The 15,660-nt window shown below is 38.8% G+C and overlaps 1 protein-coding gene across 1 annotated transcript; it reads left to right on the top strand.

The window, feature by feature from the left end:
- Positions 1-13,849: 13,849 nt before the first annotated feature.
- On the top strand, positions 13,850-14,617 carry LOC109238806. Its single transcript, XM_019405289.1, has 2 exons — positions 13,850-14,563; positions 14,612-14,617. The coding sequence occupies exons 1-2, from the start codon at positions 13,850-13,852 to the stop codon at positions 14,615-14,617; spliced, it is 720 nt and encodes a 239-aa protein (XP_019260834.1).
- Positions 14,618-15,660: the final 1,043 nt, after the last annotated feature.

Here is a 15,660-nt window from a genome sequence, read left to right as displayed (position 1 = left end):
AGTTCAAACCAAAACCAACGTGAATAAGCATAAACGACCTCGCAAGTGAACCCAGGACCTTTTACAATCTCAACAAACCAGAATTCCACTTGAATATACTAAATGCAACTTCACATTTAACTCAGAAACTTTGACGAGCTTCAATTACTAAGATCTAGTAAGTAACCTAATGGAACAGTGTTTCTTTTTTTTGGTTTTTCTAGAGGTTTTCTATTGTTTTTGGGTTTTTTGAATGTTGAATTTCAAAATCAGATCTGAAACTTAGGGAGCACTTTTGGGGGGAATTTTCGGAGCTGAAAAACTTCTTCTCTAAGGCATTGGCATGCCTTTTTATAGGCAAAATGAGGGCAGCCCTCAGATTTTCAGCTTTCTTTTTAGTCCCTCTTTTATTTTCAGATTAGTCCTCTATTTATTGACTTGTTTCTCAAGTTAACTCACTTATCTTCTGAAATTTACCTTAAAACCCATATCTAGAAGCTTCTAGGAAGTTCTTACTAGATTCTCTACCCTTGAATTGCCTATCTTACCCTTATTTTGGCTCTGAAATTACAGAGCCTTAACAAATTGACCCATTTTAGGTGCCCAAATTACCCTTGATTTAATCCAAAATTACCAAACCTATGCTTACTGACCACTTGTCCCTTTTTACCTAGTTAGAATCTGACTATAGTTAAACTAACTACTCTAATTTCAGTTATAACCAAGCATTACCAATTAAGAAGATTTAACAGTTGAACTAATTAATCAAACAACTTCTAGTTAACACTAAACACTAAACTAGATTTAACCAGAATCACAAAAATTAAAAGAACAAAATTGCTTCAACTCGTCAAACTCACACTCAAACCAAATCAGATCAAAGCGAATCAGAACAAAACTCAAATTGAAATCAAGATAACAAATTAAAACAGCACTGCATCAATTAACATGAATAAACTGAAACCCTACTGACGAACAATCAATAAGGACTTAAACTAAACTTAGAGCATTTGAATAAAACCTATTCTTAAACTAATGACAAATTTGAAAAACAATTTCATGTTATCAACTAATCACGGAGAAAAGAACAATCATGGAATTACTTCACAACAACACGAGAAAAGAAGAAAACAGAGACAAAATTTGAACAAACTCACTGATTGTGACTCTACTGCCGGCTCGTCACTTCAAAATTCACCCAACTCCGGCGAGATTCGAGAAGTTTCAGGGGTGTTTGAGGAGAACTAGTACAGGATTTAATCATGTGGGAGGCAAAGGGGCCTCAGGGTATTGATTTGGGAGTGGTTGAGGCCGGCGCCGCCAACTTGAGGTGGTGGAGTTTAGGGGCGGCGGGCTAGGGTTTCCATAATCTGAGGCAATACAACGGAATTTTGGGAAAACAGAGTGTAGTATGGGTATGGGGAAGGGAAGGCGAGGTTGTGGTGTGAATTTGGTAATGTTTAGGTGGATGCGCCGCCGTGTGCGGCGGAGGCGGCATTAGGGTTTTGCATATTCGAGCAGTTTGGGAGGGTTTGGAGGAAATCAAATGGTGGATTAGAGATGGGGAGGTGAAGGAGAAGCAGCAGTGTAATTTTGGGGCTTATTGGATGATCGCTGCCGGCGGAGGCGATTTTTGGCCGGCAGTTCACGGCGGGGATGGCGAGGTTAAGGGTCTCTGATGAACATGTGAGAGAAGGAGGGGTAGGGGGCTCGTGAGGGGGGTGGGGGGGCGTTAGGACATATTTATATCAAAAAACCTAGGCAGTTCTCGTCCGTTGGATCAAAAGAATCGAGGGCTGAGATTAACTGGAACCAAACGGTGTCGTTTTTGAGGGTGGGGAACATTGGGACCGGGTTTGGGGTGGACTTGGGGCCGGTTCGTTGGGGTATTTGGGGGTTGGATTTCCGATTTTGGGGCTAAACCATTTTGGCCCAAGTTGCACACCAGCCTATTTAATCTTTCAAATTCTCAATTTATTTGGTTTTTCTTCTTTTCTTTTTGTATTTTATTTACTTATTTATTATTTATATTTTTTTCTGATTTTTATTAAATGCCAAATCAACAAATAAAAACCAAATTGACTTCTAGAACTATTATTCAATTTCCAAATACACTAATTTCTAATTTAAATACAAACTAAGACAATTAAAAGTGTAAATGCAAAAAGAACCTTTTTTGTTATTTTCTTCTTTATAAAGTAACCTTATTAATCCTAAAATAGGAAATTAAACCCTAAATGCAAATATCAAGTATTATTTTTTTTATATATTTTCCATTAATCAAAATGAACAAACAAAAATGCAAACAATTAACACAAAATGTCACAAAAATCCACAAAATTGCAAAAATAATGAAAGAAAACATTCTTGTTTGAATTTCTGGGAGTAATTCATATAGGGCAAAAATCACGTGCTCACATGCGCTGACCCCGCAGGGGTATTTTTGTCCAAAATTTCCAGCTCGGTATAAATAGATCTTTTTACCATTTTTAGGTCAAGTTTTAGATTCAACAAGAGCTGCACTCGTGAGATGTATTTCGTAGCCTATTTTGGCATTTTTACTCTTGAATATCATAGATTTTAATTAGTAATCAATTAACATGTTCATTTCATCATCTATTTCTACTGTTTCTTCTTTAATTATGTCTAGCTAAACCCATTAGCTAGGGTTGTGGCTCAACCCTAGTGTGGGTAGTTAATGGGTGTTGCATTCTAGGGTGAGATTGAGATTGGGTATTTGTTATTTGGGTTAATTTTGTGTTTCAATCTAGAATTTGTGGTTGCAAACATGAATTCAAGCTTAGTGGGTCTAATTCTTCTTGAGAAAGAGAGTCATATGACCCTAAAAGTTGACCCAACAAGGAATTGGGATGGACCCATGAGAATGGTAGTCCCAATTAACGAGTTAAACCTCGAAAGAGTAACTACCCTACTTGAGCCCTAGTTGCTCGGTCTAATTGGCCTACCTAATTGGTCTCGAGAGAGTCAATTGGGCAAAATCGTTCTCTCTACCGAGAGGTGTGAGAATGAGTGCAATTGTGAAACGGTTATAGCAATAAACCCAGATTTATCAATCTCTCCTTAGTAGCTTCTACCCGTTAGCTAGCCACCTAGGTAGTGTCATGATCCTAGTGCCTTTTTCCTATATTAAGCACAACTTAGCAATATTCTCCTAGCATAATTTAGTTTAAATCATTAGTTTTACAAGAGTAGTTTAAAAAGAAAACCCTCAACAATGTGTGAAGCGACATTAAAAGCACAACCGCAACTCTAGGCTAGACAGATATTCTAACTCCTTTACTAGCTTTGTGGAATTTCGACCCCGATCCACTATTCGGGTATTAGTTATTGCTACCCACTCTTCCTACCGTTGTGTAGTGTTGAGACGGACGCGATCAACAACCCACATAAATTTCTGTGAAGCCTCTAAGTAGATACAAAAGAAAGTGCTACAAAAGTGCCGGCAACAACGCCCCGGCTATACCTCAAAACGTGGTAAGCATAAAAGAAAAAGATGTACTACATGGCCCGGGGAGAAATGGGGCTCACCAAGTCTGTTGGGGAGATGAAGACATGATAAGCATTTGGTACAAATATTGAACACATATCATTCCACACGACACATTTGGGATAGTCAATTCTAGTATGATTAGTTGGGGACTTACACCGATTACGCGAACACCAGGGGATTTCGATTCTAAGAAGAAGGAGGTTTAGCCATACATACTCAATTGAGCTTTCCTTAATTCTTACAATGTTTCGGAATGTTCGCAGCTTCAATATATTTTAGCAATGTAGCATAATTGAACCCATAATTAGAAAAATGATCATAATCCTAGCTTACTTGGACATTTTATCAAACATTATGTGTTCATTAAGGTTTTATGGTCCTTTTATGCAAGATTACACCAACCCATTCCCCATGCCTCTCTATTTTTGATTTACAATCCCCCCCATCTTCCAAGAACACATGCATGCAATGTAGTCACCCTCATCCCCATGAATTACCTCACTAATGACCCATTATAGCTATGTTTAAAATTAAGAGCTAGGGTGATAAGTCTTACCTCTTAGGATGAAGATTTAGGTGCCTCACTTGAGTATCTTCAAAGTTTTAGGTGATAATTGAAGAACAATTGGATGAAGAATAGGCCCTCCCTCTAGGACACTCTCTCTCTCACTCTAGAAATATCATAAAATGTGTCTAGAATGTTCCAAAATGGGTGTTTTAACGGGATGGGGTCGGGTTTAAAAATAAAAAAATAGGAGCCCGACACAAATATGCGGTCGCATAATGGCTATGCGACCCGCAAAATGACCGCGAAAGTGGCCCTCAAGGGCCTCAATTTTCTGCCTGGGTCTATGGCCAATATGCTGTCCGCAAACCTATTTTGCGGTCGCATAATGCGCCGCAGAATCTCCCTTCACAAAAGTCCAAGGACAGATGTGCAACAAAAATGCAGTCCGCATAATGGATATGTGATCGCATAATGGACCGCGAAAATGATATCAAAATTGGCCCAAAAGATTGCCTCACTCTGCGACATTATGCGGCCCGCAAAGTGGTTATGCGATCGCATAATGGGCCGCAGAAATGCATACTTCTGCGAACATTTTTCCTTAACTTTTTAATGCACAGTTCAATCCAAAAAAGTCCGAACCGCGGCGAGCTTGCGAGCCGCGAAGAATTTCAACAATTTCTAACACATAATCCTAACTTGACACCACGATATTCTGGTTTTTAGGAAGAATTTTACGGGGCCTTACACTTTATTAGCTTCCGTGTGACACCGGATTATTTCGAACTTAACAAGTAGTATCAGAGTAAGGTTCAAGATAGGTTCATCTTGGCGGGTTTAGTTCTAGCCGCAACCTATTTGACGATAATCATGATTTTTGTCTGGGAAATTTGACCAGAGTGTTGCTCACGTTGAGATAAACTTTGTGGTGAAGATTTGGAAATACGACATGTTGAAGATTATGTGAAGAGGGTGAATCATGTTTATTTTGTTAGAAAATTCAGGCCAAGCGGGGAAAATGATTAGGTATTTGTCTTGATTTTCTTTCCATAAATGGTTTTCCTATCTCTTGAAGGAAATGGAAGCATATTTACCATAATTGAGTTTTTCTTTTCTTAGAAAGAAATTATAAATCTCTCATATTTGGCTATTCCTTTTTTCTTGCAGGAAAAGATTTGAACTTCGATAAATTAAGGATTATTCCATCTCATTTAGTAGCATCCATAATGTAGCTACAAGGGGTTTGAGAGTCTTTTTTAGGGGGAGAACTTTTCGGGACAAGTGTTAGTGTGTCACTTGTGTTTGCCTCTTTGTGAGGTTGTTCTCTCAATATTTTGTACTCTCTTTTATATAGTGAATTGTTCATCTCCATTTGTAGATGTAGATCAATTGATCGAACCACGTTAGATCTTTGTGTCTTTTTTGGTATATTTTTTTTTTGTTGTATGATTTATCATTGTTCAAGGTTTGCTTTAACTAGCTTCTTCATGACACCTGATTATTTCGATCACAACAACTGGTATCAGAGCCAAGGTTTGGCAGGACTATGGAGATGGCAGAGTGTGGCGTGAGGGACCGGCTTAGTTCCTTTTTCCCATTTACGGGATTTACGACCTTTACCCCTAGCTTTGAAAATGGGGAGAAATTCAAAAATAGCCAGATTTACAACTGGTCTTTCAAAAATAGCCCAGTTTCAAAAGTAATCAAAATTTAGCCACTTTTCATGTAAAGATAAATCTGAGAGAAAACACTATTCAAAATCTGGAAAAATATGCCAGTATATTATGCTGGAGTTCCAGCGTAAGTATACTTGAACTCCAGCATATTATACTGGAGTTCCAAGATAAGTATGCTGGAACTCCAGCATAATATGATGGAGTTCCAGCATAAGTACACTAGAACTTCAGCATAATATACTGGAGTTCCAGCAAGTATACCGGTCCAGCATAATATACTGGAGTTTGGAGCACCGGTGCTCCAGTCTCAAGTATATTATACTGGAGCCAGCAAAGTATACCGGTCCAGCATAATATGCTGGAGTTCATACACAAGTGCACCGAACTCCAGTATTGTGACGACCCAAAGGGGTCATCACCTGTTTTAATTAATTCTGTGCTTCCGAGGCCTTGAAAACCTCATTTAGAGTCTCCTCGATTTGCGTGCGCAGTCCGGGCGCATAACCGGAAAGCTTAAATGTGAAATTCTGTGAAAAATACTAAATTTTGATGTTAAAATGAATAAATTTGACTTTGGTCAATATTTTAGGTAAACAGAACCGGACCCGTGATTCGACGGTCCCGGAGGATCCGTAGGAAAATATGGGACTCCGGCGTATGCCCGGAATCGAATTCCGAGGTCCCGAGCCCGAGAAATGAATTTTTAAGAGAAATTGTTTTCTAAAATTGTTAAGGAAAATTGAAATGATATTTGATTAGAACGTGTTGGTATCTGGCCCGTATTTTAGTTCCGTCACCCGGTACAGGTCTTATATATTTTTTAAGTCATTCTTGTGAAATTTGGTTGAAAACGGACGTCGTTTGGCGTGATTCGGACCTAAATTGGAAAATTTGATGCTTTATGAAGTTTGAAAGAATTCTTGGATTTTGAGGTTTAATTCGATGTATATGATATTATTTTGGCGATTTGATCGCGCGAATAAGTCCGTAGGATGTTTTTGAGATTGTGTGCGTATTTGGTTTGGAGACCCGAGGGCTCGGGTGAGTTTTGGATAGGCCACGGGTGCATTTTTGAACTTTGAAAATAATCTGGTATGCCTGTTCTGCAGTTTTCGCATTTGCGAAGGATGCTTCGCAAATGCGAGCCCGACATCGCAAATGCGAGGAGGGAAAACTTTGCAACTGATCGCAAATGCGACCAAATGGCTCGCAAATGCGAAGTGGGGTCTGTCGCAAATGCGACATTTTTGGTCGCAAATGCGAAGTCCCTCATTTTGTTCAGTGTTCGCAAATGCGAATTTCACTTTGCAATTCCCATATCTGAGGGTCGGGGTTCGCAATTCCCATAACTGAGACCTGTAATTTTTACACTTAAACGATTTTGAGCTTCATTTTCATATTCTCAAACCCACACACACTTAGGCGATTTTTCAAGAACAAGTCTTCTTCCAAATCAATTGTAAGTTAGTTTTTACTCATTTCTTTCAATCATTAACATCTTTTAACATGATTTCAACCTAAAATCGAAGATTTTCATGGGGAAAATTGGATGTTTTGGGTAGAACCTAGGTTTTTCAAAAATTGGGGATTTGGACCTCAATTTGAGGTCCGATTTCAAAACAAACTATATATTTGAGTTCGTGGGGGTATGGGCAATCGGGTTTTGGTTCGAACCTCGGGTTTTGACCACGTAGGCCCGGGGGCGATTTTTGACTTTTTGGGTAAAACTTTGGGAAACTCATTTTCATGCATTGGGGTTGATTCATTTAGTGTTTATTAATGTAATTAAGTAATTTGTGATTAGATACGAGCGAATTGGTGGTGGAATCACGGGGTAAAGCTATAATTGAGGCTTGAGTTGTATTCAAGGCATTGAGGTAAGTGTTTGGTCTAACCCTAGCTTGAGGGATTAGGAGTTGAGTCTTATTTGCTATTTGCTTCTTGTTGAGTACGACGTATAGGCATGGTGACGAGTATCTATACGTTGGTGTCGAGCATGACCGTGAGTCTTAAATTGATAGTTGTTGTGTTCTTAAACGACACTTCGGATGCTTTAAATTGATGACTCTTGATATTGAGTAGAGATTTAGTTTATTCTCGTGGACTTTATTTATGCTTGAGCACTGGTATTAATCGAGCTGAGTAAGAGTTGAGCTAGGATTTGGTTATAGCTGATTCTCCCTTGCCGGGATGGTTATTTTGATATTGTTGTTCCCTTGCCGGGAAATTATTATTATATTGTTTTTGTTTCCTTGCCGGAAATTTTATTGTGACTTTGTGTTGACTTGAAATGGGAGCGGGTGGTACGCCTACCACAAGTTATTGATTGAAATGGGAGCGGGTGGTACGCCTACCACGAGATTTGATGAAATGGGAGCGGGTGGTACGCCTACCACAATTTATTAATTGAAATGGGAGCGGATTGCACGCCTGCAACGAGATGTGTACTGACACTGAAATCTGCTTTTATTTCCCTTATCCGTGTTAGAGTTAGTTTATTGATGTTCCTTATTATTCTCTTGAAATTTTGTATCATCTGCTATCCCCGAAGCATGTTCCCCTTCCATTTAAAATGTTTATTCTTGATATATTTCTCGTTGTAGATGTAGATATATAACTGCACAGGTTTATGTGGTAGTCATGTCTAGCCTCGTCACTACTTCGTCGGGGTTAGGCTAGGCACTTACTAGCACATGGGGTCGGTTGTGCTGATACTACACTCTGTGCTCTTTTGCACAGATCCAGGTACCGGACAACAGCAGTAGTTCGGGAGCTAGTCTTCAATCCACAAGATTCTCGAGGTAGTCCTGCAGGCGTCCGCAGGCCCGACATCTCCTCTATCTTTATTTATGATCTGTTTCCTTTTGTATCCGAGACAGACTTTATTCCTTGTTTCAGACAGTTGTATGTAGCACTCTTAGATAGTCCGTTAATGTTGTGACACCAGTCCTGGGTAGAGACATATGTGGATTTTCCTTGTTATTTTGGTTTACTTCGTTAAGTCTTCCGCTTTAATTTCATATTTCCGCTGTTATTCTAATATTTAATGCTTGTTGATATGATTGGTAAAAAAAAATTTAAAACGAAAGAGTTAGGAGTTTATGATTTGTGGCTTGCCTAGCTTCTACGAGTCACGACCCCCGAGGGTGGAAAATTCGGGTCGTGACAAGTATATTATGCTGGACCGGTCTCTGCTGCAGCAAAATAGTGGCTATTTTTCATTGACTTGGTAAACGCTGGCTATTTTTGAATGACCAGTCCGAAAACTGGCTATACCGTGCTATTTAGACTTGAAAATGCAAACGCAGCCTTTGGGCTTTGGTGACCGTAAATACTCGGATCATGTAGGTTGCATACAATTAATCTCAAAATTAGCCCATAAATGATGATGGGTCAAGTGGAACTTAGTTCAAGGGGGAGATTGTTGGTTGAGTGTGACCATAGTCCCTCATGGAAAGTAAAAAGGAAAAAGATTCTACTTATAAGGAGTTGGATACTCTTAATGATGTGAGGTTTTTTGGGAAAACTCGTGCGGGATTGGCCCAAAGTGGACAATATTACACCATGTTTAGAGCATCTTTGGGTCATTTTATCTCAACATATAAATATTTTTGGCCGAGCAGCCGAATGAATAACTTTTCTAGAAAATTTTAAGGTTTTGTCAATACGTAAAAGAGTTCACTACCTAGTTCGCTTCTTCTTTTTCTTCTTCTCTTACTATCCACACTAGCGAGCAAACCAATCATGGATCTCACATCATATCCGTACTTTATTTATAGGAGTTAGAATTAATGTTTTGAATTGTGGAATTCAATTTTAAGGACATAAATTCAAGAACACGTTCATAGTTTTAGTCATCAAAATTACAAGGAAACTACATCAAATTGGTCACTACTACTTTAGATTCTTTCTTATTCTTTAGTGGCCCAAAGTTAGAATCACAACAATTTAACATCAAGACACAAGCTTGATGTTTGAATTGAAGATCAAACTATACAGTTTGAATTTCAAGACATAGTTTTCCTGAAGTTTGAATTGGAAAAATCGAACTTTAGGACACTAAATTTGAAATCCCGAAGTTTGAAGTTGAAAAAACAAAAAGTAAATTCAACAACATAATATGCTAAGTTTTAGATTAAAAAATTGAACTTCATGACACTAAAACTAGAATTCAAAAGTTTGAACTGAAAAAACTAAACTTAAGGAAATAATTTGAAGTTTTTTTAACTAAAAATTTAAACTCGAGGACAACTTATGCTAAAGTTTTGGAAAAAAAAAACTAAACTTTAGGATACAATATCTTGAAGTTTGACAAAGCAAAGAAACAAAAAAGTAATATATATTCGCTTTTAAATTGTGGCTAAACATAAAATAATTTACAAAAGCTGATTAAAACTTAAATAGCGGACCTTAAAGTGGCCATCTGGTCCCAGTTCTACATCTTAAAACAGGGGGCAACAACTTACACACTACTCGAGTGCATATATTTCTTTAGAATACAATACATTATTTGGATTTAAAAGAAGGTAAAAAGAGAAAGAGATTAATGAATTATGAGTTCATTTGACTTGGCTGATTGAAAGTGGACAAGAATGAAATATTGAAAATTTTAAGTGCTAAAAGTGAATTTTTAAATAGGCGATTATATATTTTGATATAAATGTCTAAGATTAATAATAAGCAGGTTCATAATTTTGTTATAAAGTGACTAAAATATTCGTAAAGTTATTTATAAAAATATAAATTAAGAAGTACTTAAAAGACAATTGATGAAGATTGAATTTAACGGTATTTTCGAGTTTTATTTTACGGAAGTATTTGGGTATGACAATAAATATTAGAGACAAGACAATAAATATATCGATAAATGTTTATAAGTTGAAAAGTTATTAGTAGTTGTTTGCAATAAATTTGTGCAGAAAAATAAAACTGCAATCACAAAAATCTATAAAGAAAAAAAAAAGGAATTTTATTGATAAACATTGTAGGTTACAACTCTGTTTATCCCTTGATTCTTCTATCTGATTTGTTATCCGTAATTTGAGAGACTTAACGGCGTATTTCTCGAGCGTAGGATGAAATACATCTCCTTGATGTATTTGATGATCAAGAAGCATGTAGTAGCTCTCCACTTGGATCTTGAATGTTACTAAAACTTTGAGCAAGACATATTTGACACGTCTTTGATTTCTTAATGAATATTCCAAGAGTTTTATAGAATTTAGGAAATCGTATATTTGATCTCTTTGTGCATATTCAGAGAGTTTATGTAATTGCTGAGAACATTTTTGAATGACATCTGTAGCCTTATTTATAGGCATGAATTAGGGTTTGTGTGGAATTGCCACCAAGTAATCCTAATGGGCTCATCTTGTAGAGGCTCTAGTCCAAAGTCTTTTATGCACTAATTTGATAAATTTTCAATGTCTACAAGTGCCCCATACTTCATGGTTTGTCGGAGAGTAGGCCAACCGAAATTTGAAGACGAGACTTGAAGTACACCTTCGATTTTGTGTTGACAATGTGCGTCAAACTTCGACGAACAGGGAACAAGAGATATTAGCACACACACCCCCCCCCCCCCAAGCTAGTTTTGGAATTTGCAGACCTCGCTTTATGAGAGGAAGAGATGAAGGGAAAAATTGGTCCCACTGGGCGTGTCAATTTGTTTGCAATAAACTTTTGACATACGAAAAATCAATTGCAATCGCAAACATAAAAGATGAATAATTTTATTGATGGATCTTTGTGGGTACAATTCTGCTTGTTCCCTTGATTCTTCTCTCTGATATATTATCCGTAACTCGACATTGGCTTATCAAATTATCTATCGAGCCGTGAAAAAGATTCAACAAAAGACAAAAACAAATCCACTATCCGTTTTACGTCAAGCAATACGTGGAGTAACTCCCGATATAACAGTAAAAGCAAGACGTGTAGGTGGATCGACTCATCAAGTTCCCATTGAAATAGGATCCACACAAGGAAAAGCACTTGCCATTCGTTGGTTATTAGTGGCATCCCGAAAACGTCCGGGGCCTTAGCGGTGTATTTCTCGAACGTAGGATGATATGCATCTCCTTGATGTAGTTGATAATCAAGAAGCATGTAGTAGCACTTTATTTTGATTTTGAATATTACTAACATTATTTGACATGTCTTTGATCTTTTAATGAATATTTGTGCATATTCCGAGTATTTATGTAATTGCTAGGATCATTTTTGAAGGACATATATAGCCTTATTTATAGGGATAAATTAGATTTTGGGTGGAGTAGCTAACAAGTAACTTGATGGGCTCATTTTGTAGAGTCCCAAGTCCAAATTTTTTTATACACTAATTTGACAAATTTTCAGTGCTTAACCCGCGTATAAGCTTATCAAAATATCCTTTATGTTATTCAATTGTTTCATGCACTAGTCTGGAACAACTGAGAACTACATTATTACCAAATCCAGAAGAAAAGTTTTCCTTGTTCAAGCTTATCTTATGAATAGAATTTCAAAAGATCCGTTTCCTGAAATTTGGATTTAAGATATGTCGTATCCTTTCTAAAAAGTCAAGTAAACTTTAATTAAAAAGAGAGTCAACTATCTAATATTCAAATTCTATTCAGTGTCTCAGATTATTACCGTTAGCATATTTCAACCTAAACTCCAACTAGTGTTGCTTAAGATACTTTGGACCCCTGTAGAAATTTAGAAAATTTGTTGTGAGCATTGTCTAATATCAAACTAATTAGTCAATTGATTCGGGCACAGTTAATCTAACTGATCAAGTTCTGCTCCAATACCTTTTAGAAGTTCCACTCTGTATTGGTTTAGATTTAGACGGCTTGATAACTGTAGATAAACAGGGTCGAGGAAGGGGGACGACTACAGCATAATAACGAGGAGTCGTCTTCAGAAGGATTATCGCTAAGGACGAGCAAGTGGAGTAAGGAAGTAACGGTAGGACATATTTAAAAATAAATATTCCTTATGTTGTATTTTTTAGGGTTTCTTGGGGATATCCCTTATAAATAGGAAGAGATAGAGAACAAAGGGGAGATCTTCACTTCTTGATAAGAGCACTTTGTAAAGAGTTGACTTGAAAGAATATACAAATATTGTCTTGTTCACTGACTACTTTGGTCAACATACATTATTCATTCTTTGTTCACAAGATCCAAAGAGTCCTTATCCATCTTTACTTATCTTCATCCCACGTTGCTGTCAGGAAGAAGAATCACCCAAACCGTCTAACATTTGGGTGATAAATTCCTCTTTATTATATTCATTGCCATTATCTACATTTATTACATGTTCTTATCACAATATTCATTGATAATCATTGAACACGTGTTTGATCTTTATTACTCTCAAACGTGGTTCTATTCCACGGATCTGTCCAAGTTTTTTGTCTAGATCACATTATATTTAACTAGGATTCACCCTCTACCTTATCATTAACTAGTTTAACAAAGAGCTTAACACTTTTTGATCAAACAATTTAGCGCCGTCTATAGAGAGTTTCTAGTTAAAATTTTAGTTCTTTCTAGATTAAAAAAAACAACAACAGCATCATCCATCTTTTCCTAGTTTGCACGAACTAACAATGGCAGGAAAAATAGATGAAAGGCTGAAAGCAGTAGTAGACGTCACTACCAACCTCTTGAACACCATCAACGAGGTTGACAGAGAAGGCGAAGAGAACACGATGCCGAGTGCTACACCCAGGCGGAGCAACTCACCTCCCCCTCATGGAAGTGTAACTGCTTCACGTCAAAGGGGAGCCTCCACATCCACAGCTGAGGAAGCACCGCCAGCTATCAAAAACCTACTGGAGACGTGGTTGACGAGCACTCTAAGAGACATACTCGAAAAACACGCTCAACGGGCGAATAGAAACGTCACTACAAATGGATATCACAGCAACCACCGACGAGCAACCCGCTCCCCCAACAGGTAGCACTCACACTGCTGTTGATGCAGGTAACGATGCACTTGCCGCCATCCTAAAGAAAATGAAGAAATGGAGAACGAGAATAAATCGCTCCGCGACCAAATGAAGGAGCATCAAGAAAGGGTCGATAGGGCGCCCCGAAATTACTACCAAAGCGGGACGTCGGCCGATTCGTCGAACAACCATACAGCGAGCAGGCAGCCCCACATGCCATATCCAAAACCTTTAAGATGGCACCATATTTGAAGATATATGATGGCACGACAGATCCCGAAGATAACATCATTCATTATATTACAACAGTAAAGGGAAACGACCTCTCAAAGGAGCAAGTACCATCAGTATTACTAAAGAAGTTTGGCGAGACCTTAACCGGGGGAGCCTTAACCTGGCACTCACAATTACCAGCACGATCTATAACAACGTTCGAGGAAATGACCGACAAGTTCGTCACCGCCCACACCGGGGCTAAGAAGGCAGAAGCCAGGGTAAATGATATATTCGTCGTTAGGCAATCGCCTGGCGAGGGACTCAGGGACTTTTTAGCTCGGTTTAACAGAGTAAGAATGAGCTTACCAAATGTATCGAAAGGGATGGCGGTGGTAGCTTTCCAAAATGGGTTGAACAGGAATGGGTCAAGAGCGACAAGAAAACTATTAAGCAGACTCATGAAATACCCTGCCACCACTTGGGAAGAAACTCACAACGGCTACTGCGCCGAGGTGAGAGCAGAAGAGGATGACCTTAACGGTCCAATCCAACGGTTAACGTCGGTCCAAGCAGAGCCAAGAAAAGACCGTCGTAATGACGATCGAAGAGACCAGTCAGGTCTACGCCTCAACCGAGACAAGCACCAACCTTATGTCAGAACAACCATCCACCATCTCTTCGCCATGCAGAAGGACCGTCCAGGCCGCATACAGGGACTTAGCGGAACGAATGAGGTATGCCTCCACTCTTATCTGCTCACAACTTTTGTGTTTCCCGTTCAGAAATAGTGTACGCACTAGAGAAGCTCGGCCCGAAGGTTAAGTGTCCATAGAAGATGATGTCCGACCCAAGTACCGTAAAGTCAAATGTCCTCTGTGAGTTCCATCAGGAGCGGGGCCACAAGACCGAGAACTGCATAGCCCTGCGGCAAGAAGTAGTGAACGTGCTTCACCAAGGGCACCTGAGGGAGCTGATGAGTGACCAGGACAAGCCAACTTTGGCCACGGACGAGAACAACACCAAGGCCCACCAAAGCCACCTTCCCCTGCCTGCACCATCCAAATGATCATCGGTGGAGGCGATGAAGCAGCAATCAACCACGTAAAGTTTACCACCACACATAAACTGAAGCGATCAATCACCCACAAACTGTATGATGACCTCGAAGAAAGTATCACCTTCGATAAGTCAGATACCAACGGTTTAACTTTTCCTTACTTTGATGCTCTTGTCATTACCTTATGTATTTCAGATACTGATGTAAAAAGCATAATGGTAGACGACGAAAGCAGCGCGTGTATTATTCACCCTAGAGTTCTCGTACAAATACGACTCGAGTACAAGATAGTACCACGCTGCATAACACTAACAGGTTTTAACAATGCAGTCGAGCGAAACTCAGGAGAAATAACGCTGCCCGTTCTGGCCGGGGGAGTCACCCTAGAAACAATGTTCAATGTCATGAACCAGGACACAACTTACAACGCTATCATAGGACGACCATGGATACATGCCATGAGGGCCATCCTGTCCAGCTTGTATCAAGTAATCAAGTTCCCTACTCCATGGGGGATATTCAGCATCTGAGGCGAACAACGCACAGCCCAAGAATGCTATCGCATTGCCCATGATTGTACATACACTCAATAGCTAAAAGGAACAGACACAGAAACATAGCAATTATCAAAGTCGGGGTCCGAACTCAATGAACAAAAAGACGTTATCAAGGACCCCGACGTCGTGGAAGCCGCAGGGTCAACGATAGATGATCTTGACCCCATCCAAATAGACAGCAGCGACAACATCAAAAAGGCTTACATAGGCCATAAAC

Source organism: Nicotiana attenuata, unplaced genomic scaffold (assembly GCF_001879085.1).
Source record: "Nicotiana attenuata strain UT unplaced genomic scaffold, NIATTr2, whole genome shotgun sequence".
In the NCBI taxonomy this organism is placed as follows: Eukaryota; Viridiplantae; Streptophyta; class Magnoliopsida; order Solanales; family Solanaceae; genus Nicotiana; species Nicotiana attenuata.
The sequence above is the reverse complement of the archived record's forward strand: the minus strand, read 5'-3'. Positions and strand labels throughout refer to the sequence as shown.